The following is a 24,204-nucleotide window of genomic DNA, read 5'->3' on the forward strand; positions in this document are numbered from 1 at the left end:
GCGAGCTGTACTGGGTGCAAGGGTGCCCATCAGTCTTGCCGCGTTACCACGTTGGATAGCAATGGCCAACCTTTGCACCAGGAACGAACCCACGCGAGCATCAGAGGTCTTCTCCCTAATACGATATTCCGATGTGTGAGACCTCCCTTATAAAAGCTATGAATTTATGGCTCTATGGTTGACTGGTAGCGAATTCCTTTAGGCATTAAGTTCGCCATTTGTACATTTTATTGTACATATTTTGTACAATAAAGCTTAAATCAAAAATAAATAATACCTACATATTGACTAAGACCGCGTGCATCACACTGGAGTTTCTTCTTCCCGGCAATACAAACAGCAACACTACTAACTGTACATCGGTGGACCTTCATACAAAAGGCAATAAGGTCTACCGATGTACAGTTAACAGTGTGGGCGATACCATACAAAATCCAGCACGCTAACGGCAATCGATCACACATCTTTTATTACAGGTATTAGGGTCAAGTAAATACTTACTAATGAATACTTATTGACACATACCTCACAAATTGAGAAAGTCAAGAGCCACGCTGCATTTTCTAGGTCACAAATCTCTTGCGAGTACGGATCAGTGATGATCAGATTGATCAGTCAAAGCCGGTGAATGGTTTATATTGACCGCATTCATTTTCGACTTTATCCCATTCGGATAAGGTCTGAGATGGATTGTATGTGAAAACGTGTTCATCAGCACGTGCTAAAGTTCACGTGAATAGTTTGATTAGTGCATTGAGACATGTTGCATTGCCAAAGATGAAAGATGGGATGGGATTAGAAAAAGCTTCTTGCAATGGAGTGGCAAACCCGATTTTTCAGTAAAGAAAAAAAAAACTATTTACATTATATTTCTAAGCAAAATTGATCTCAATATAGGTACTTCTTAGGTTCCATACTAACCACCGTTTAAATATTCGCCCTTATTGAATTTACACACTGTATAGATATTTTTGATCACCTCGGCTGCTCCGATATATCTGATGGCGACTGTACATACATATACCTACCACCTATATTGTCTCTCTTTACCCCACATTACCTTATTTATATATAGGTAGGTACATTATTAGTTATAATTTTGTGTTAGTAAACTCGGCTCTAAAACGTAAATTTATACAATAATGCCACAATATATTGTTAAATAATTAGATTATTAATAAAACAAATAATCACATTTATCTACCGATTAGGTATATTTAATTAAGAATTACCAGTGGATTAACCTCATAATCCTTGATATCGGCAGATAGCGCGTGACGTTTGTGATACATTATCGAAATGTAATTAATTTAGTGATGTTAGTGATAGTTTAATTAACACTTCAGTCGCACTTTAGCTGGACATCAAGATGAAACTCGCTCTAGTTCTGCTTTATGTCGTTGCCGCCGTTCAGGTAAGATAATTTAATTACAGTTGGCATTCCTAATTTTAATAAAGTATAGTTATAAACTTATAATTTTCGAAAAGTGAGTTACAGATTGGATAAACCTCTATGGACCGAGTGTCTGTTAAGTACTGTTTAGAGTTTGTGCGGAAAGAGAAGAGTCGTGGAACGTATGGGGCCCAATACATCCCACGACTCTTCTCTTTCCGAACAGACTCTAGTCACCTATAAAATCTTATAAATGTTTTTGAAGTGAAAACTTCTTTAGCGGCGCTGTGCACTTTTTGAGGTGGGGAAAAAATGTTAAACTCGAGACAGCGTAAGACGTAACCCTCTCTTTCTACCTCGCGGCGAAAATGTATGCCTGAGCCTGCTGTTTCGTTTAGGCGGCGCAGGGCGCTCGCGTGACGTCACGTGTGACGGACAATGTCATTGTGTTTTTCTTTTTTGATTTAAATGCCATCTAGTGAGTTTCCCTCAAACTGGTCTTAATATAACTGTAGTACTCACAGTAATGTGCTTAGGGTTTCAAGTAATGCGACGAAATAACGCTAGATGGCGTTAACCTCAATTATACATAGTGCTGCAAACATTTTGCACTAGATGGCGCTGTTATTAATATTTTGAGTTACAATGTCGTTGAGTTTTCACTTCTGCCGGCACTCCCGGAGTGCAACCCGTTGTTTTTTTTTAGGGTTCCGTACCCAAAAGGTAAAACGGGACCCTATTACTAAGACTTCGCTGTCCGTCCGTACGTCCGTCCGTCTGTCTGTCACCAGGCTGTATCTCACGAACCGTCTGTCTAGCAGTTGAAATTTTCACAGATGATGTATTTCTGTTGCCGCTATAACAACAAATACTAAAAACAGAATAAAATAAAGATTTAAATGGGGCTCCCATACAACAAACGTGATTTTTGACCAAAGTTAAGCAACGTCGGGAGTGGTCAGTATTTGGATGGGTGACCGTTTTTTTTTTTTGTGTTTTTTTTTCATTATGGTACGGAACCCTTCGTGCGCGAGTCCGACTCGCACTTGCCCGGTTTTTTTTGTATATAGGTGCCTTTAACGTAGTAAATTATGCCTGCCTAAAATATGAACTACTTATTTCCGTGATCCGCGCGGCACATTTTCTTCCCTTCTTCGAAAAAGAAAATGATAGGAAATCGAACACCAAAGCCCAATTTTTAAAGTAGATACGTGCACTTTCGTATTGGTTCTTATTAGGTTGTTCGCCCATGTTATTAGTAGGCTGTCTAGTGGAAGTTACCAGGACATGGGGTTACTGGCAAATATAACTAGGAAAAAAAAAAGGATTAATGGCTGATGTCGCACTTGCTTCCGCTGCTAAGATAACTGGTTGATTGAAGAGATGATAATGTGATATGTTATCGCATTATTCGTGTAAGCAAGCTAGGTACGTATGTACCTATTATCTCAGCATAGAGAGAGGTAGGCATATATGTTTTAACATAGGTACCTGACACCTACCTAACCTTTCAAACATACCTCTCTCTAGGTATATACATATATTAAAGTAGGTACCTACACAATTTTTACAGAATTTTTACTGGATATTCATAATCGTAGATCAAAATTTGATGACGAGTCGTCGTACTAAATGTATGGGAGGGTTTGAAGTTAATGTTTGGGATATTTCTGCTTTTATTTAAAAAAGTCATTAATGTATTTTACTCATTGGGTAACGCACTTTCGATATCAATTTGAAGTTTTCTGATATCTGTTATATTTACGGAATTATCGCCTGGCCACACTTAACGATTACACCCCGTATGTATGTATGTATGTATGTGGATCTATGTAATAATATGAGCGCTTGACTACATTGATGTTGTCGATCCTTCTTCTTCTTCTTCCGATTACCAAAACATGTTACATAGATTTGAACCTTAAAACCACCACGATACCGCCGCTTTTTAAACGACATTGTTGCTATGGCACGCGTTCTACACGGGAGCCCACCGCTCGCACAAAAGAAACAATGGCTTTCTTAGACGTAAATATCATTTGAGAAAATTCATACTATAATCAGCGCTCATTCATGATAAGTACCAGACTAATGAAAAGTTTATTGTTTCAGGCCCGCAGCACCGCTGTTAAAGGTAAACTTTAATATTTTCCTGATGGTAAATTTCTAACGTCGAAACTAGTGTACATAGATAGATTAACAGCCCCCTTTGCGCATATACTAAAACAGGCCTGCATACATACCATGGTTTGCAATAAATATTTAACTTACTTACTTATATACAGGGACCGTATAACCGGTTTTATTAAATACCTGTATAAAAACTGTCAAACGAATACCGGTTGAAATGTTATACCTATATTCGCATTAGAGGTATTGCTGTCATTCCGTTTTTGTCTTTATCGCTATTTGTACACTAATTGACATAATGAAATACCGGTATTCATTAATACCTCAATAATAACAGGTATTCAGTATACCGGTAATGGTTTTCGTATTTAATACCGGTATTCATTGCACTTGATCAAAGAGTAACCAAAAACTTTGCGACAAGAGGTTAAAGTTGTTGTTAAGTCCTCATGCCAAAGACATATGTAACTTACTATCTATTCTTTTTGCTCATGCTTATATTGATCGCTGTACAAGCGAAAGATTTCATGATTTAACCACGAGCGTAGCAAGTGGTTCGAAATCTGTAAAATTGAGCGTTGCGACCGTTTCAAGGCACGAGGTTAATGAATGAATTAATGAAAATAATGAATCCCAGAAAACATTTCCATATGAAATATGAGCGCCGCGCCGCCAAAATTTTCGCGCCGCCGCCGCCGCCAAAATTCTGCGCTATCGGTGTGGCATCGGCGTGACCTTGTTAGATACTAGAGTCTGTCTAAGCTAACTTTGCACCGATTTGAACAGAACAGAGTGAGGGAGTGTTATTATAATATAAACGTCATGTTTTCATAGAACTTTGACATTAACGATGATATTTACACACGTTGTCGTTGCAAATGCTATGCAGATTAGTTTGATCGGGAATTTATTGCTTTTATATAACGTGCTAACAAATTAGGTACCGATATTTTAAGAGATGGTACTTTATATAAAAACAATTAACTTTAAATAGAAATCAAGAAAACTTTTCATATCATATTTTTGTTTTCTTTACCGAACAAAAATATAAATTAAAATTATATCTAAAAATAATCATTACGTGCATTTAACCACATAAAGAGAAAAATACATAGAGTGCTCACTCAGAAAAGTCTAATGCTCAACAACTTTCAGCGAATATTAAACAAGGATTAACTGGAACTTTATTTTCAACTCCTTCTGCTTTAATATAGTAGTAGTAGTAAAACACTTTATTGTACAAAAATCAAAACAAAACAGGAAAAATAACATTCGTCATTAGTATAAAGGCGAACTTATGCCTTTAAGGGATCTCTTCCAGTTAACCTTTGAGCAATATTAGTTGTAAATAGTTGTTCAATACAATTTTTGAGACATTTTTGAAATTAATATTCTTTTTAGGGTTCCGTATTTCGTACCAATATCAAGTTGATATCAACTGCAAAAAAGTTTCTTGAAGGGGTTTTTATAGGCTTTTAATATCGTACATTTAAGTCACATTCACTCATTGATTCATTCATACTATTTTTGCGATTAGTAGGTGGTCTGTGCGAGCAGTGTGTGTAATCATTCACCTCTCCTGGCGATACGTACATATAATAACTATTATATTTGACTATAGCTACCCGCACTGACTTCGCACGGATTACACAAAACCTTAACAAATTGTACACCTAAACTAAAGTTTCCTCAAAAATCATTCTATTGATAGCTGAAATCCGCATGAAAATCAGTTGAGTAGGTTTTGATTTGAGTTCATCGTGAACATACATTCATATAGTTACAGACAGACGCGGCGGGGGACTTTGTTTTATAAAGTGTAGTGAATTAGTGATAGATTCAATTAACAGTAACCTCACAATATAAAGAGATGTTCATTATGCTGCTTATCTACAGTTAATGCCATGAAAAACTTTTTTCCTACCATAATTCAATAAATTAAATGAAATGAAATTAAATGAATTAAGGTTTGAATTCTCTTCGCATAAACCAAGTTTTCAAGGCTACGCCGCCGATTCGCCGCCACCGCCAACCAATTTTGACCGGCGAACCGCCGCCGGCTAAATGCCTATTGGGCGGCGCTAGACGTGCGCGCCGGTCGAAAAAAATTGGGTGGCGGCGCGCCAGAAAAAAATCCACGGCGGCGGCGTGGAATTTTTCAACTTTTCAATATTAAGACGTATAATGAAAAGCCATGCTTAACCCTTAAATCGACGAGGGAAAAAAATCTCAAAAAACTGTGTTAGTATCATTTTTTTGGTGTTATTATCTTATTATGTGGTTGTTTATTGTAGAAAAATCATGAAAAAAATCTATTTATAATAGTTTCGAAAAAAACATAGGTATGTCAAATATGTTGGATGTTGCCAGTCGGTGTAAATAAAAAGATACGCCGCATAATGAAAAGACGTCTAGTATTTTGGACGTTGCCTAGTTAGTATACAGTACTTTATATGCATAAGGTTTTTTTTGTCAAATTCATGTTTTTTTTTTAATAAATATAGAATAATTGCATTTTTAATTACAAATACACTTACTGATAATGTCAACTTATGTTATGAACTAAAGTAAAACCTATTATTTTTATATTTTTCCAAAAGCTTTATAGCTCGTAGGTGGTAATATTTTACCAGTAATTGGCGTCATTTTATTAACATTAAATCAAACTTAGCGGGGTATCGTAGGATGCAGCAACATCTGAGCAATGGTATACAACAATGCATGCAATTTTATCAATATTTTCGTAAGAAATTTCTCAAATGAAATCGGGTCTGTCTCTTGATGTCTTGATGAACGCACAGGAAAAAAAAACCGTAATTTTTTTATCTATTTGGTTCATTACGTTGCAATACGACAAGTAATGACAAGGTTTTGAAACACCTAAAATCCCTCTGTTTAATTCATATTCATATTCATAAAAACCGGGCAAGTGCGAGTCGGACTCGCGCACGAAGGGTTCCGTACCATAATGCAAAAAAAAAAAACGAAAAAAAAGCAAAAAAACGTTGCTTAACTTTGGTCAAAAATCACGTTTGTTGTATGGGAGCCCCATTTAAATCTTTATTTTATTCTGTTTTTAGTATTTGTTGTTATAGCGGCAACAGAAATACATCCTCTGTGAAAATTTCAACTGTGTAGCTATCACGGTTCGTGAGATACAGCCTGGTGACAGACGGACGGACGGACGGACGGACGGACGGACGGACAGCGAAGTCTTAGTAATAGGGTCCCGTTTTACCCTTTGGGTACGGAACCCTAAAAACTACCAGAAAACGTGATAATTTTACTCTTCGCATACTTGGCACTAGTGCCCTGTAATCGACAACGGTTAAAACACTGGACATTATACTTTGTAAATGTGTTTTACCCATAGGTACATGGTACATACAACACATTTTTATGTAAATCGTACTGCCACATAATAAATAGTTAGTATGGTGTTGGTGCGACATAAAATAGTAGAAATTAAATTATATGACCAAAAAATTTCCGTAAGTACGTAATTATTGCCATGTTTAAGTAAGTATTTTACGTCAAAAATGTGAGAGTTACGTAGGAAGTGGCGCCTATTTCAACTATTTCTTATCGGACCTACCTATTACATATTTTAACGCTGCATAATACTGTCTTATAAAAAATATTCGGCGCGCATTTTAATCTACCGGCGGCGGCGGCGGCGCGCGGACTCCTTATGGCGGCGGCGCGCACGTCTAATCGGCGCTCATATATTTGAGATTATAAACTACATACGTAATAAAATACAATTAAATCAACAAAAAAAAAAACAATTAAATGAATCAAATGACCGCTATTAAATATTTATCACTCAAAATCATCACCTAACAGCTAATTTTACCAGCCAACATGAAAACGGGCATTCTAAGATCCGGATCTTAAGTATTTACAACTTTACAAGCGGGCCGGACAACGTCCTTGACGAGTAGCGAAGGAACGAATCGTGGTACTACTACAACCGGTATTGGCACTTACTTATTACCGGTAATAGCTTTAGGAGTAAACTATCAAATAGTGGTATTTGTTGTCAATTGGCTAAACCGATAACACTATTGAATACCGGTATTCGAATACCTCTATTCGGAGCTTAAGTGATATAAATACCCAAATTCAAATTACACCGGTTATACCTCAATAATAACCTGTAGTCAGAATACCGGTAACGGTCCCTGCTTATATACCTAATTACCTAATAAACTAAAGTAAGTGTGATCGATTTTAGGTACTTTACCTAAGCGTCTGTAAAGTGTGAGCTTTGTAGAACAATGAATGAATGAATAATGAATGTCCTGCAGTGGGACACCACCAGCAGTCATTGGCGGCTCAGGGCGAGAAACCATGGGTGGTCCACCTCCGACTGGCCGTTTCCACCAGCGGTTTCCTGGAGTCTTGCATCGGCGCACTCATTGATCCCAGCTGGGTTCTCACCACCGCGCACTGTGTTAGAGAGTAAGTGTCCTTTAACCTCTTAACTAACCGATTATAGATCTTCTAAAGTCTACTTCTACAAAGGCAGGTTGTTTCCTGCGATCAAGAGCATAGCAATAAGGCTGATGTAAATAAAAATGTGATCCTTTTGTCGTGTTTTGTCTGTAAATGTGACTCATAGGATAGCTTTTGGAAGCCTGCTGGATTGTAAGTAGGTCAAACTGAACAATTTTCATATTGCGACCATCCCGGAAAAAATGCAGTTTCATACATTTCTACTGATGCTGTCTATGGGACAAACAATTTTTCCCCAATTTCAGCGATTTAAGGTCAATTTGGAGAAGTAAGTATTATACAGTTTTGGTTGGGAAGACTGCCATAGGGCAAGAACTCTCGTATTTGTATATACTCGTAAGTACGTACTTCGCTCAAACAGAATAAAAAAGGAAGAGCTTCTCTCCTTCTGCTCTACCGACCTTCTATAAGTGGAGTATGTGTACAAACGCAAGAGTTAGAAGCGACGAAACAGCATGTAGACGGTTTTGTTATGTGCACGTTTTACACATCAAGATAAATCAATAATAAACTTCCAGTCCCCGTTTCATCTGGGCCCGCTTCGGCGCCGTGGAGGTGATCCGCCCCGAGCTGGTGCTTGAGACTACCAACGTGATCCGCAACGCCGACTGGAACGCGCTGACCCAAGACAACAACGTCGCTCTGGTCAACCTTAACCGCGTCATCGACCTCACCTGTAAGTGGTCATCGTTAATTGTCAAATTTTAAACCTTATTACAACGATATATAAGGTCCACCGATCCGTTAGGAGTATTTCTGTTACCCGCAAACCAAACTGACGACCGCGATCATATTACCATCTCTTTCAATCCTGCGACGACTATGCAAGTGTGGACGAGAAATATTTTTCTGTTGGGAATTAATACAGTTTGTTTCCAGCGAACATCGGCGTGATCCCTCTGCCTGCCGCTAGCAGCGGCCTACCCGACCGTGCCAACTACTGCGCCTACGGAGAGTCCCGCCCCGACAGTAAGTTACATTTTTGTTACCTAACGGGATGAGAAAATGGGGAGAAGGAAAGTAAGGCACTTCATCCAACCGCAAAAATCCTGATTTTTCCTGGGCAGTCATTTCTCCAACATCCCAAAAGCGCCCATTAAATTCCTTATACCAATTGCTACAGTATACAATAACCTTCCCTTTCCTTTCCGTAACTCCAAACCTTTAACCCAACTCCAAACCTTTCCTTAACCCAACTCCAAATGTTTATCAAGCTTCTAGTGGTTAAGTTGTTGAAGTTTCTAAAAACCACTCGTCAAGTTCTCTGCAATCCTAACAAAGGACCGAAAATCCTGACATGTCAGGGGAAATGTATATATAAGTATAGCTTCAAGTAGCTCACCGATTCGTCAGTATATAGCTACACTGCGGACTTTTATCGCCCGCTTACCCTAATTATGTATCCACAGCCGCTGGTGAATTCCTCCGCTGCTGGGACGTGACCATCGTCACAGAAAACCAGCAAGCCGTCATCTATGAAGGCGAGGATATCTCCGCTACTGAGGTACCTACAATCCTACATACTTACTACTCTCTCATTACGCACAAGCATATCTACGCATACGTACTACCATAATGGAGCCTCTAACAGGGTCATATAGCTTGTAATATTGTTATATCGTTACAGTTCGACACCGGCGCCCCTGTTGTCGGCGATGGAGTGCTGGTCGGCTTGCTTTCTCAGAAGGGAGAATTCCGCGACGAAGCTGGTAAGCAAAGTTGACTTTAGGAGTCCCAAGAATGGATTTCTGATCGATGGAGTGTTTATCGCTAATCGACAAGAGTTTCGAATTACCTATTCGCACATGTATCGTACGTTTTACAGTACATATGGCCCTTTTAATTTTACATAATGTGCTAATTATCGCACTAGCGCGGTAAAGTAGCACTATATCGTATTATATTACAACTATTACCTCTTTTTTCGCAGTGTTCATCCGCACCAGCGCCCAAGTGAACTGGGTTGTCGGTATGACCGGACTAGATTTCAGCCGCGCATCCGCTCCCGAGCAGCAACGCCAGGATGTCATCATCGTCAACGACCTCAACTAAGTTGACCTGACGACGTTTAATAATTTAATAAACGATTATGTGGTCTTCGAGTTTTTCATTTGATTATCACATTTTATAAGGAGATCGGTCGATCCGTACAAGATATTGATTGATTTATTTGTGTGCCCAACACTCACACATATCCTCCCAAACGAAACTCGTATATCGTCTCTATTTCGTCGGAGGAAAAAGATCTGAATAACCCATGGACGAATAGAACACGCATGCGACTTTAGTTACATTGCGGACTGTAGGTTACGTCCAATTCAAAAACCGCAATGTAATGGAACTCGCATGTGAGTTCTCGCATCGTTTAAATGAGCCCTAACAATGGTACATATGTATGTTAGTCTGTAAGGTATTTGTAATATGGGCCTTATTGCCTGAATAAAATCTAAATAAAATAAAATAAATAAATAAATGGCTACTTGTACAAAAGCGCGTACCTCCAATATTTAACTTATTGCAAAATGGCGTCACTAAAGGCAAAAGCCGGTCTCAATTCCATCCATTTTGATCAGCGCTTGGACCTAAGCCTTAGGTCCTAAGGTCAAAATAACTCGATTTCCGTTCAATAGATTGTGCTGAACTGATGAATATTGGAGGAATGCGATTTTGGGCGATGGAACAACGAAGTGTGGTAAGACACTACTTACTTTATACGATAAAACATAAACGCGTTTAATCTTTTGTGGCGCTGCGGGCTCTGGTCACGCCATTACGTTCTACGTGCGGTTTTGAGAGGTTCAAAACTCAAGTTGGTTACACATGATAAAACAAAACATTACTACAAATAAATTTTATTTGTTCTTATTATAAAGTTTGGCAATTACCAATCAACTACTTGACTATTACTTTCCTTATCAATCCACAAGCAATTACATCTGATCACTTTAACATTCTTGACTAATAATCACTCTGTCTTGTTAAGCTGTACTTTCACTAATTTTCTTCGCACTCTTGGATCATTTCACTTCCTTTCGCAATCTATATTGTAATCAATCGTTCCACTTGCTAAAATCTTCAAAATCACTCAGTTAGATCATTCAGCTCCTGCCTTTTAATCTTCCTCGGACCACTCCGTTTCCATACGTATCGTCAATAACGTCAAAATCACAACGCCAGCTCGTAACTCGTTCCGTTATCACTCTCCGGTTCTTCACTAATCTTGCTTCTTCGGGCTCTTGGACCACTCCTTCCCGTTCCCGTCGCGGGGCAGGGACCAGCTCTTGGAGCGGGGCCGGGCGGGCGCGGGGGTGGAGGCGGGGTCCCCGCGGGGTGTGGGGTCGCGGGGTTTGTCCGGCGAGCGGGACTTGGTGCGGCGGCGGCTGCGCGAGCGGGACTTGCGCGCTCGCGAGCGGGAGCGGGACCGAGTGTGGTGAGACCTGGAAGAACAAGTGTTTGCCACAGAATAAATAATAGTACTAGGTACAGAAGACTCACTCTCTAACAAAACGCGTCTGTTACGATCAGCACAGATATAGCCGCTAGGTGGCGACAGCGCCACGCGCGGCTGCTTATGGCTAGCCACCAAAATTGGTGTGGAACGGATGTACTTTTAGCTACCTGTTGCAAAGCGACGAAATCGCGGAGTGAGCCACGCCTGGTGTTTGCTTATAACTACGTGACACACCCACCATCATACAGGATTGTACTTAACTAAGGAAGTTTGAATCTAGTTGTACTTTTAATTGGGTTGAACTTCATTTGTACGAAAGTCTTACGAGATAAAAGAAATGCTACCTTATTAAAACAAAGTGACTCGTAATGTAGATTTGGCGGCACGAAGTAGAGCTTATCATTTGTCTTGTGACCTTACTCTGGTTGACGTTTTACGCTATGTTTAGCGTCACATAGTAGGGTAGACAACTTCTACAGACCATGACGCCGTAAGCAACGTACGGCGGTAATCATATACTAAACATCTTATAGTTCCATACAATTTGATATGATATGATTTATTTATCTCACAATATACAATTTCACTTAAAATTACACATGATTTTTTTTTAGGAATTACTAGGTAAGTATATTAAATTAGGAATTATTTTTATACTAAATATTTGAAAATGTTTAAATGCGAACAAAACAACGCATTTGCAGAAATCTCATATGACATCATCAACCACAGAATGGTTCCATATGATATTTCAAACTGATTAGTAATAATAACATTTTTTTGGCCATTTGACTGAACTCACCTGGACCGTCGACTTCTGCTCTTACTCCTCCTGCTCCTGCTTCTGCGCGACCTCGACCTTGACCGCGAGTAGGAGCGGCGTCGTGACCGCGATCTAACAACATATTCTATTGTTTCAAACTGTGGCCCTTTGACCGTGAACTCACCTGGACCGTCGACTTCTGCTCTTACTCCTTCTCCTGCTCCTGCTTCTGCGCGACCTCGACCTTGTTCTATTGTTTCAACCTGTGGCCCTTTGACCGTGAACTCACCTGGACCGTCGACTTCTGCTCTTACTCCTTCTCCTGCTTCTGCGCGACCTCGACCTTGACCGCGACTAGGAGCGGCGAAGTGAGCGCGATCTAACAACATATTCTATGGTTTCAACCTGTGGCCCTTTGACCGTGAACTCACCTGGACCGTCGACTTCTGCTCTTACTCCTCCTGCTCCTGCTTCTGCGCGACCTCGACCTTGACCGCGAGTAGGAGCGGCGACGTGAGCGCGATCTAACAACATGTTCTATTGTTTCAACCTGTGGCCCTTTGACCGTGAACTCACCTGGACCGTCGACTTCTGCTCTTACTCCTTCTCCTGCTTCTGCGCGACCTCGACCTTGACCGCGAGTAGGAGCGGCGACGTGAGCGCGATCTAACAACATATTCTATGGTTTCAACCTGTGGCCCTTTGACCGTGAACTCACCTGGACCGTCGACTTCTGCTCTTGCTCCTTCTCCTGCTCCGGCTTCTGCGCGACCTCGACCTTGACCGCGAGTAGGAGCGGCGACGTGAGTGCGACCTACGATATAATATTAAGTAAAAGTGATATTGTTTGGAAGATTTACACGACAAACACTCTACAGGTGGCAAAAAATAAGTGCATTCCCGTTGCCAGACAGGTTTTAGGATTATACTGAGCAACTTTTACTATGGAACCATCCTCGAAAACGCGAAAAAAAATTTGGCTGCGTCATACATTTTGGCTGGTCTGTTTTCTATGGGAGGGTATAATTTTTTTTCGCGATTTGGGGTTTGGTCCCATAATAAAAGTTGCTCAGTATAATCCCAAAACCTCCCTGGCAACGGGAATGCACTTATTTTTAGGCACCCTGTATACTAAAAGTATCAACTATTGAGTGAGTGCGTTGCGTCAATATTTCTTTGGATTTGAGCCTGTTTATAGAAGAAGAGGTTATTAAGATTACTTTAAACGGGTTACTCACGTACACGTACGGGTTGCAGTATACGCCGCGCTATCGCTAAAGATGGAGCAGTCAATGCTCCAGTCGATGATCCTCAAAATGGATCGAAACATATCAAACGATTACTCGACTATACTCTGTATCTTTAGGTATTTTATAACTACAAACAATCAGCTAACATACATGCGGTATACCCAGGGAATCGGGACGCCAGGAATTTAATTTCTTTGTTGAACGTCAGGGTTGAACCACCCTGGATAGGAGTACTTAACGCACTCTTTTACTGCCTGTAGATAAATATTTAATTTACTAAATGATACAAAAACAGACTAACCTATCAATCCACCTATTACTAACCCAATTTTCATAGCTTTTTCGGTAATTGAGGGCTTGTGCACAAATTACGCGAGGTTCGATAGGGGGGGGAGTGTCACGCATAAATCACGACTGATCACGTTGGGGTCGGGTATAAGGAGACCTCACGTGTATTACAAAAAAAAGGGGTAGTAAAAAAAACTCACCAAATATCACCAAGGGTGAGTGGGGTCACAAACGCGTAACGAAAATGATTTTTTAGTATTTAAGATTTTTATTATTGTATATGTATATATGTTAGTTTGTAAGGTATGTATCTATGGGCCTCAGTACCCTGAAAATAAATGCTTTGATTGATGATTGAAAAAGTAGCCAAAAACACCTCGCGTGATTTGTGCACAACCCCTAAACAAACGAAAATGAATCAGGGTCCAACAAATACCTGGATCTGGAGCGTGACCTTGACCTTGTGTACGAGCGGCGGCGGGAGCGGGAGCGGGAGCGGAGGCGGTCGTCGTGCTCGTTGCGGTGCTCGTTCTCGGTTAGCCTTTTGAAGTATCTATACGAATGAAGTTTATAATACAGATTTATATGGGCTAATTGGGTATTTGACCGTATTTAAAATAAATTATTTTACACCATGCATGAAATTAAACATCAGAAGATTAATAGGGAAACGTAGACAACAGTTAGTTTTAGATACAATTTCTATTTTAAAACCCGTATAAAACAATAAAGAGTAGGTAATTTGATTGTGACGTCACATGCTAGTGTTTCATATAAATTCCATAGTAGTAAAATCGTTTTGAAAAGAAACTGATTTCACTAGTAGTCAAATACAAAAAATTCTACATGTTTAGGTAGTAAAGAGAAATCTGAATAATTGTTTATAATAAAATTGTACAGAGGCGATTTACATCCAAAATGACAACAAAGAATTATTAAAAAAAAATCTACAATTATGTACCAACTTTCGCGACTGGTTGATCACGGATTGCATGCAAATGTTTGCGTGATGTCACACTAATAGATGTTTAAGCACTTGCGTGACGTCACACTAATAGATGTTTAAGCACTTGCGTGACGTCACACTAATAGATGTTTAAGCACTTGCGTGACGTCACACTAATAGATGTTTAAGCACTTGCGTGACGTCACACTAATAGATGTTTAAGCACTTGCGTGACGTCACACTAATAGATGTTTAAGCACATGCGTGACGTCACACTAATAGATGTTTAAGCACTTGCGTGACGTCACACTAATAGATGTTTAAGCACTTGCGTGACGTCACACTAATAGATGTTTAAGCACTTGCGTGACGTCACACTAATAGATGTTTAAGCACTTGCGTGACGTCACACTAATAGATGTTTAAGCACTTGCGTGACGTCACACTAATAGATGTTTAAGCACTTGCGTGACGTCACACTAATAGATGTTTAAGCACTTGCGTGACGCCACACTAATAGATGTTTAAGCACTGCTACGGTTATTAGTAAATTTTCCGCAGAGGGTAATGTACTATACTTAACGCAATACCAACTGGCGACTAACATCATAATGCTATCATCTCCTTTACTCTTGTTAAGGCCAACCAAGAGTGAAAGAGATGGCATTATGACCAGACTCGGCACTTAGTTTCGCGGCAAGTAGGGTCATTGCGTTAGTTTTCGTCCACTTAACGATATTTGAATATAAACCTTCATTGTTACTAACATTAGAAACGTAAGGCTACTAACAAATCTGTATGAGTCCATAGTTGCTCGATATAAATATTTTTGATTTCATTTCATTGCCGCACAAATTTGGACTTATTCCAATCCTTATTATCTAAAGAATTTATCTATCTACATAAAAATTATATTTCGCAAGTAGCAGATTTAAATATGAAATGTATTATTTGCTAATCCGTCAAGTGGACGGAAACTGACGCAATTACCCTATAACTTGGACCTAGGTAAAATAAAAAATGTCTCCTTTCAGCAAATCAGCTATTCAACTTTTTGGGTTCCCCTGAAGAGGGTCCAATAAATTATTTCACTTGCCTTGTAACGCGACTTAAATGTGATGTAGTGGTGTAGGTAATACTTCACTACTACATCATTATTACTATTAGATCGCATTACGGGGGTGACATCGGCACTACGTGACAAAACCCCTTAAAAAAATGATAAAAAAAACCAGGCAAGTGAAAAAAAAAACGGAAAAAAAAATGCAAAAAAAAAACGGTCACCCATCCAAGTACTGACCACGCCCGACGTTGCTTAACTTTGGTCAAAAATCACGTTTGTTGTATGGGAGCCCCATTTAAATCTTTATTTTATTCTGTTTTTAGTATTTGTTGTTATAGCGGCAACAGAAATACATCATCTGTGAAAATTTCAACTGCTAGACAGACGGTTCGTGAGATACAGCCTGGTGACAGACAGACGGACGGACGTACGGACGGACAGCGAAGTCTTAGTAATAGGGTCCCGTTTTACCTTTTGGGTACGGAACCCTAAAAAACACGCGACTCACTTGTAGTACTGGTGCGAGGCGTCGGGCCCGTCGAAGTACGGCATGCGCACCCCCCGCCCGCGGCCGCGGCCCCTCCCCCGCGGCCGCCGGTAGGTGTCGGGCGGCGGGTAGTACTGCCCGCGCACCGGGTAGTACATCGACGCTGCGACAACACACCACACGCACACGTTACGGCGAGGCCACATTACGCGACTGGCGACGGCGGCAGCGACAACCGCAGGTGGGAACGAAAGGTCCGATCGCTGTGTCTCGCTCCAACCTATGGTTGTCGCTGCCACCGTCGCAAGTCGCTCAATGCCGTGGCCGAGCCGTTAGTTCATTTTACGCATAACTGCGATAATAATGGGTCACATTCTGTAAATGATAATTGTTTTCACACTAAAATGACCTTCAGTGTGTCAGTGTATTTTAAAAGAAAATATCCATAGGTAATTCGTTCGAAGAAAGTTTCACTTTACAGATTCGCATTTTGACAATTTTCTCAAATAATGTACTGATAAATAAATCGATGTTTTCCTATTGCCAAATGCTTTAAAAAGATAAAATTGGAGTGTTGTTGTATCAAAAGCGATCATAACAGAGAGAAAGAGATAGGTAATACCGTACACAAAATGTGAAGAAAAAATACCATGAATATAATTTATTATATGATAAATATGTGCATAAAGATATACATATATATTTATCGTTTAACAACCCACTAATATGAAATCTAAACTCACGGGTCTAATGTGACAACCGATAAATAATATTATTTATCCTGATAAGTTGATAACAACACAATATAGAATAGCTGAAAATAAATTATACATATACATATAATGTTCTTATTTAAAACCATAAACATAACTAATATCAAACTTATTACAATAAAAGGTAACCTAAAATTAAAACTACCTACAAAACTAATACCTAAAACATAAATAGAGCATAGCATGGGTGACCTAGCCCAATATGTATATATGTATTAGACTAGATCTCCCAGGTCCGATCCCTGTGGAAGGGTTCCCATATACATATAATTGTTGAAGTCAAAATCCTGGAAATAAAGTTTTAGATCCAAAAACAACAGATAGTGACAACCCTAATATAATATGATTAGGATTTACATTAGGGTTGTCACTATCTGTGGCTGAAATAAAGAGAAAATTAGTTGGTCCGGGTAAGGGAGGTATTCCACCTGTCCAATTTCTTTGTCCAATGTCATTGCGTCTCACTCTCTCATTAAGCAAGATGTGAGACGCAACACACATTGGACAAACAAATTGGACAGGTAGAATACCACCCTAAGCTAACTTTGCACACAAAGTGATGTTTCAGATTTTTGCCATTAATGATGACATAACCACAGTTTGTCATTGCAAATAAATTACTTAAATTAAAGAATTTGAACCCTTCAGGGGAAGCCAAAAAGTTGAAATAGCTGATTTGTTAAAAGGAGACATTTTTTATTTTTTCCGAAGTCAACCTTACAGCTAGAGTTAGACCAAGAAAAGTCTGCAGCGATTTTGATAGCCCACGCAGTAATAAACGTCAAACTTCTATGAAATTATGACTTATAAATAACACTTGCACTGCGTGGGCTATCAAAATTGCTGCAGACTTTTCTTCGTCTAACTCTAGCTGTAAGGTTGACTTCGGGAAAAATAAAAAATGTCTCAACAAATCAGCTAATTCAACTTTTTGGCTTCCCCTGAAGGGTTCAATAAATTATTTCACTCTGTATAAGCGAACTTTGTCAGTAGAAAAAGGCCCGAAATTGAAAATTTGTATGGTAGATCGATCCTTGACGCCTACATTTTTCAAATTTTCCGCCTTACGGCTCGGCCACGACATTACGCGACTTGCGACGGCGGCAGCGACAACCGTAGGTGGGAACGAATTGTCCGATCGTGTCTCGGTCTATGGTTATCGCTGCCGCCGTCGCAAGTCGCTCAATGTCGTGGCCGAGCCGTTATGCTAGTGACAAAGCTGGCTTATCACACAATATGTGTGTAGTGTAGCAGTGATATAATGATACTCATACTCTGAGGGAACGGGTATCCGGGCGGCGGCACGGCGGCGAAAGGGTACCCGAAGCCGTAGGGATGCGCCATGCCGTACATGCCTGCAAACAAAACAGGGGTAATATTTTGGTCCAATGTGCATTGCGTCTCACTCTCTCATTAAGCAAAATGTGAGACAAAATACACATTGGACAGGTGGATACCACCCTAAGCTAAAATAAGTATGTCAATAGCCTACTCAATCGTCCGGGCGCGCTCTGCTCGCCGCCTCCGAGCAGCAATTTGATTGTGAATATTTCTGGCATTGTTGAATTTTATATAAATAATGTAATTAATGTACCATCGTTGAGAGCGCCTTCTTAAATTGGCTTGTACGGTCAGCCAAGAACCCACCACTACCACTCCCACCTACCATCTACTACCATCTGTACTATCATCTGATTGATAGAGTCGAAAAGTGGTAGACCACTTTCTTGGCTTACTGTACCGACTGTCAATTTTGCATTTACATATGGGCGGTATTCCACCTATCCAATTTTGACAAAGGTCCAATGTGTATTGCGTCTCACATTTTGATTAATGAGAGAGTGAGACGCAATGACATTGGACAAAGAAATTGGACAAGTGGAATACCACCCTAAGGTATAAATAATAGAATGTACCTACCATCATCAATGTGTCAATTTTAACCCTGTTAAATGTAATTAATAACACTGAAAACTCACTGGCAGCCTTGTTGTACTCGAGCTCCCTCTCAGGGGTCGTCAACTTTTCTAACTTGACGCCGCGCCGCGGCCGCTCGTCCGACGATACGGACGACGGCGACAACGAACGACGAGGCTTTTTCGTTTCCAGCGCTGAGCGGAGGACTATACGACCTGGGAATATATAAATAACGTCAATTATTATAAAATAGTTCTATTTTATTTAGCCAAGCCAAGAAAATAGATCCCTAAGTTGAAGGGATCTATTTCGTTCTAGCAGTAAAGATCAAAGTTAAAGATCCCAAGATAAGACAGGTTTACCTAGTATAGGGCTCAGGACACTATTGTCATGGCTCGGCTCACCGGGGTCTCTCCCAGAAGTCGTCGGCAACGTCAAGGATCTGCTGGGCTTCTTGGCAGAGTTGGGTTGGCAAGAATAGTGCCGCCAACCCACCACGCAAAATAGGCGCAATAATATGACGTCGAGTTGCGGAAACCAAGCTCGCGAAAACCTACAACCAAGCACTGAAGGTCGCTAGGTTTAGGAAGTGCTTGGCTGGCGTCCTCTTCTCTTCTCCCACTAACTGATGACATCTGCCTTAATCCTCTAAGTTTGTCTCATTTGTGATGTTTAATAGTGTTTATAATGTAAAGTTCATTACTCGTTATATTGTAATGTTTAGATAGTTATTTCTTCTCTGATATTTTTCACTGTAGCTATAATATGGTGTTAATTAGTTTGTAATATTTCCGCTTAATTGTAAAACATGCTGTGTACACTTGTTTTGGATCTCGTGCTAGATTTAAGCCATAATGTGCAATTGTATTACCCATGATATATTGGATGATGTCTGTTTAGTGTTTATAAAGTAAAATAAAATGAAGATGAGCCTGACCGTCCAACGCCTGCTGGAAGCGGTCCCTGGCGGCCTGCAGCGCCTCCTCGCAGCGGCGCTTGCAGCGGTCCACGACGCGCGCCCGCGCCGCGCGCTCGCCCGGCGCCGAGCGGCCGTTCATTTGCAGGTCTGGCCGGAGCTGAAATGTTTAAAAAGTGCTCAATGTAGTTGTCTACTTTAGGGTCACACGCACCAAAAACAAAAGCCAAGTACGAGTTGGACTCGCGCACGAAGGGTTCCGTACCATTACGCAAAAAACGGCAAAAAAATCACGTTTGTTGTATGGGAGCCCCATTTAAATATTTATTTTATATTGTTTTTAGTATTTGTTGTTATAGCGGCAACAGAAATACATCATCTGTGGAAATTTCAATGGTCTAGCTATTACGGTGGTACTAGCTATTATGAGATACAGCCTGGTGACAGACAGACGGACATGGAGTCTAATAGGGTCCTGTTTTAACCCTTTGGGTACAGAACCCTAAAGCATGTTAGATAGATAGATAAATTATTTATTCATACCCACTAATTATGGTATGGTATGGCAGTGGCTAGGTGCGTGTGACTCTTAAGAAATGCCACATGCAGTAGAAATCATCTTTTTCAGGACTTTCAAAGAAGCACAAATGTACCTAATTCTAAAAACTCAAGTTCAACTCATGTATAATATATAAAACATTCGCGTTTTGAACACATATTAACTCACATTTATAGACGGGTCTATCGCGAATTTATTTAATTACCTTTATTTACCGACGTTTCACCCACCACCAGCCGCGACGACGACCAGTGAAACCTGTATCGAAATGTCGGTAAATAAAGGTAATAAAATAAATTCGCGATAGACCCATCTATAATTGTGAGTTAATACTTAATAATGTGTTCAACTCATGTGTTTATTATTATTTGTTAGACACTGTAGGAAGGCCAGAAGAAAAATTAATAATTTAGTTACCTCAATTCTCTTAAATAAGTCCTCAATCAGCCGCATAGCCTGTAACTTCTTCTGAGCCTCCAGCAACTTCTTCCTCTCTTCTGCAACCTTCCCGTTGAGGTCCACATCATCCCGCTGCATGAGCTTCGCTAACTGCTTCTTCTTCCTTCTTTCCTCCCGTTCCCGCATTTTCTCCAGTTTTTCACGCTCTCCTCGCTCGTATTTTTGTCTTAAAGAGTGAAAAATTATACGTGAGACGGTTTCTTTTTGTCTGGAATAGATGGAATGTAGGAGGACATTTTACGTAACGAAGAATAGCTTTACAGTGCACAGAGTTGACATTTGAGGGACATTGACATACTAATACTATTATGCCAGTCCCAAACAAATTTAAAGGCAGTGTTTTCTCCTGGTACTGTTTTATAGATTTTTTTATGTAATTACCTTTAATGTTTAAAAAATGACAATAACAAAAGATGACATGTTGCAATACATAATATATGTTGTGATGTATTGAGCATGTGCGGGAACGAATTTATGCATTTATAACTTTGTTTATTGTAAAATACTTAGCAAACTACTAATTAAAAATAAGTAGTAAGCTCCAAAGGTACTTAGTAATGTTAAAATAGTTTCTGAAGTTAAATTGATCACAAGGTTCATGAAATCATGAGCTACAGTCAAATATGTAATAATCTCACCTTTCTTTAGCTTCTCTCTTAGCAACCTTCTCTTTCTCGGCCTTCTCTTCATCTTCCTTAGCTCTCTGTCGAGAAGACAGACGTTCCCTCACAATGGCCCTCCGTTTCACCGCTGCATCCGTCATATGCTTTGTCTTGTCAAAATCGACTTTAATGCCGCACCATTCTGCTATGTCATCCTTCTTTCTTAGCAACTTCCGACTGCGGAGAGCATCCATGCAGCGGACGAAGCCAACATATTCGTGAAACTGAATATATGCCTCAAAATATAAGGCTTGATCTGGGGGTGATGTTGTGATCCCCCGCATTGTAGACTTCATTTGAAGGCGAAAAGGGTCAGCTATGGGGATATCAATTTGTCGAATGTTGCCAAACTTTTCAAACGCTTTTTTTAACACATGTTCTGATGGTGGGACATCAGCATCCCTGTCCCGATCATGAACGAACCAACGGATTGGTAGATTACATATGTGTATGGTGTCTGGCCGCTCACCGGGCTTCATTTCATCCATGTCAGTGGCATCACGGAAAAACGAGTCCCACGAGTGACGGCTAGGGAAATCTGATTTCGCCTCGGATACTTTCACTTTGAGGGGTTCCGGGTAGTCATTTAACTGCACTATTCGGTCGTCGAGTCTCGCGAGCACCCGCTCGAGCTTATCTGGCTGCTCTAACTCGGCATCGAATCTTATTACTTCAGAACTATGCTTGGACACTTTTAGGATCGAAAACGCGTCAGGTTGGATCATTTTTCTCAATTTCTCCATCAATTCCCAGTTGGAGATGGACTTGCCGTGAATCTTGTGGGCTGGGAGCTGAACAGAAACGTTTAGCTTTGCGAACGACTTGAGATACAAACGCTGGGGCAGATATAGCACCACAGCGTCTGATGCGTCCCTACACACTTGGATATTCATTGTGATTATTGATAACCTAACCAAAACCTAACACCTAATCAATTAATGGCAATACAATGAAAGGACAATTACAATTACAAACATGTTAAATGAAATGAAACAAGACGAAACAAAATTCTTAAATACTAAAATACAATCTAATGAAAGCTACTCATGAAATGACCAAAGTATTGAGGAATTGCGCCCATCGTTCACGCTGGTTAATGTTAACACGAGGTATTATTTGTTGTTGTTCCAACAACTATATATCACTACTACACTAATGTTATTTTAGTAAAGAAAATTCTAATCGGCAATCAGAAATTCTCCATTTTCGTTTTATTCCAGGGTGAATGACATGACAATGACAGACACACTCGACATCATCAACAGACCAATCAGGTGAAAGTATACTTACCCAGGCGGCTCTGTAATTGGTCAATAGAAATGAGCGGTAACGAATTATGTCAAATGAAAACATGATGATAATGCTCTTTTCGCTCTGAAATACAAATAGACTCACATTACTACAGATAAAAATAAACTTTAATCCGTTGCAGTAAAGGCTAGGTATATTGATCATACCTATAACGCGAAAACTGACCACAGAGGATAATGGAACGTACAACGCGTGCAACGTGCAGCAGGGACGAAGGGGGGGGCAGCGCCAATGTGCCAATAAGCAGGGGAGCCCCCTGTTTATTGGCGCGAAATGTAACTGTCAAGTTTAAGCTTCCAATATAGCATGAATGTAGCCCACAAGATACAAGATGGTAGAATACATGAACCTATCAAGCAATTATGAGGCAAAGTAATCAAATGCAAATTCTGAGTTGTTTTCTTATGTTTGCTGGTATAATTGAGTTTTAAAAGATGATTTTGGATGATAAATATTTAATAACAGTCATTTGAATTTGATTTGGTTTGATATTTTACATTTAACATTTGCTTCGGGTTGGTGGTGAAAAATTTTGTTTCACTCGGGGGCAAATTTTGTAACCCTCAAGATTCCATTTTTCGAAGCACTCGCTACGCTCGTAGTTCAATTTTGGAATCTATCGCTTGCTCGGGTATCAATTTAGCACGAGCGGTTAAACAACAACTTTGCCCCCTTGTAAAACAAATAACTATAGGTACTATACTCAACGATGTATAAAACTCCGTAGGTAAAGGTACAGTCAACGGTAAAAATATGGGTGTACAAATCATTTCAAAAATATGTCCCATAACTCTTATGTCAGTGAATTAAGAACTATGGCTATGGGACATATTTTTGAGTAAGTTGTCTACACCCATATTTTTACCGTTGACTGTATCTATCTGGTTGACCCTTGTTTGTGCGCGATTATCTCGCGTTTGGCTGAACCGATTTTGATGCGGTTTCCAGAAAAGTGTTTGTTACATTGTGGAGGTTTTAGTACACATGGATGGTACCAATTGGACCCGGTAGGTGGCGCTGCTATCGGTATATCGTCAAATTTGATTTGCTGAAACCGATTTTGAAGAAATTTTGCGTTTATATAGATGAAATAGTGGGAGTGGGATAAAGGTTGATACTGGGCTGTAGGGGGCGCGTCATTTGAATTACCTTACTAACGTTGACGATAGGCCATGGAAATAACAACACATAATTATAAAGAATCCTTTTATTTTTAAATACAGAATCAATTACTCACAAACGACACGTTTAATGTGTAGAGCTATTGCGTAAAATGCAATTTACAATTGATGAAACATCAAGCGCAACCCTAGAGGCA

General features: G+C 40.0%; 2 protein-coding genes across 9 annotated transcripts; one reads left to right on the forward strand and one right to left on the reverse strand.

Moving 5' to 3' along the window:
- The first annotated feature begins 1,306 nt into the window (after positions 1-1,306).
- On the forward strand, positions 1,307-10,110 carry LOC134798800 (transmembrane protease serine 11D-like). Its single transcript, XM_063771188.1, has 8 exons — positions 1,307-1,414; positions 3,506-3,527; positions 7,834-7,987; positions 8,560-8,717; positions 8,921-9,010; positions 9,451-9,545; positions 9,669-9,750; positions 9,972-10,110. The coding sequence occupies exons 1-8, from the start codon at positions 1,370-1,372 to the stop codon at positions 10,091-10,093; spliced, it is 768 nt and encodes a 255-aa protein (XP_063627258.1). The 5' UTR covers positions 1,307-1,369; the 3' UTR covers positions 10,094-10,110.
- An 840-nt stretch (positions 10,111-10,950) lies between these two features.
- Positions 10,951-22,791, reverse strand: LOC134798788 (A-kinase anchor protein 17A). 8 transcript variants are annotated; one of them, XM_063771165.1, is made up of 10 exons: positions 21,552-22,791; positions 20,872-21,121; positions 19,917-20,055; positions 19,042-19,194; positions 18,337-18,417; positions 16,311-16,452; positions 14,230-14,346; positions 13,028-13,069; positions 12,440-12,493; positions 10,951-11,478 (listed from the first exon to the last, which is right to left on the reverse strand). In XM_063771165.1, exons 1-10 carry the CDS (start codon positions 22,466-22,468, stop codon positions 11,256-11,258), a joined length of 2,118 nt encoding a protein of 705 aa, XP_063627235.1. In that variant the 5' UTR covers positions 22,469-22,791; the 3' UTR covers positions 10,951-11,255. The 8 variants fall into 8 exon arrangements, with proteins under 8 accessions (XP_063627235.1, XP_063627237.1, XP_063627238.1 ...); XM_063771167.1 differs by lacking the exon at positions 12,440-12,493 and having other exon boundaries at positions 10,952-11,478; positions 12,974-13,069; positions 21,552-22,366; positions 22,632-22,791; XM_063771168.1 differs by lacking the exon at positions 12,440-12,493 and having other exon boundaries at positions 10,952-11,478; positions 12,974-13,069; positions 21,552-22,366; positions 22,620-22,791.
- Between the last annotated feature and the right edge of the window lie 1,413 nt (positions 22,792-24,204).

The sequence above is a fragment of the Cydia splendana genome, chromosome 17 (assembly GCF_910591565.1).
Source record: "Cydia splendana chromosome 17, ilCydSple1.2, whole genome shotgun sequence".
Taxonomy (NCBI): Eukaryota; Metazoa; Arthropoda; class Insecta; order Lepidoptera; family Tortricidae; genus Cydia; species Cydia splendana.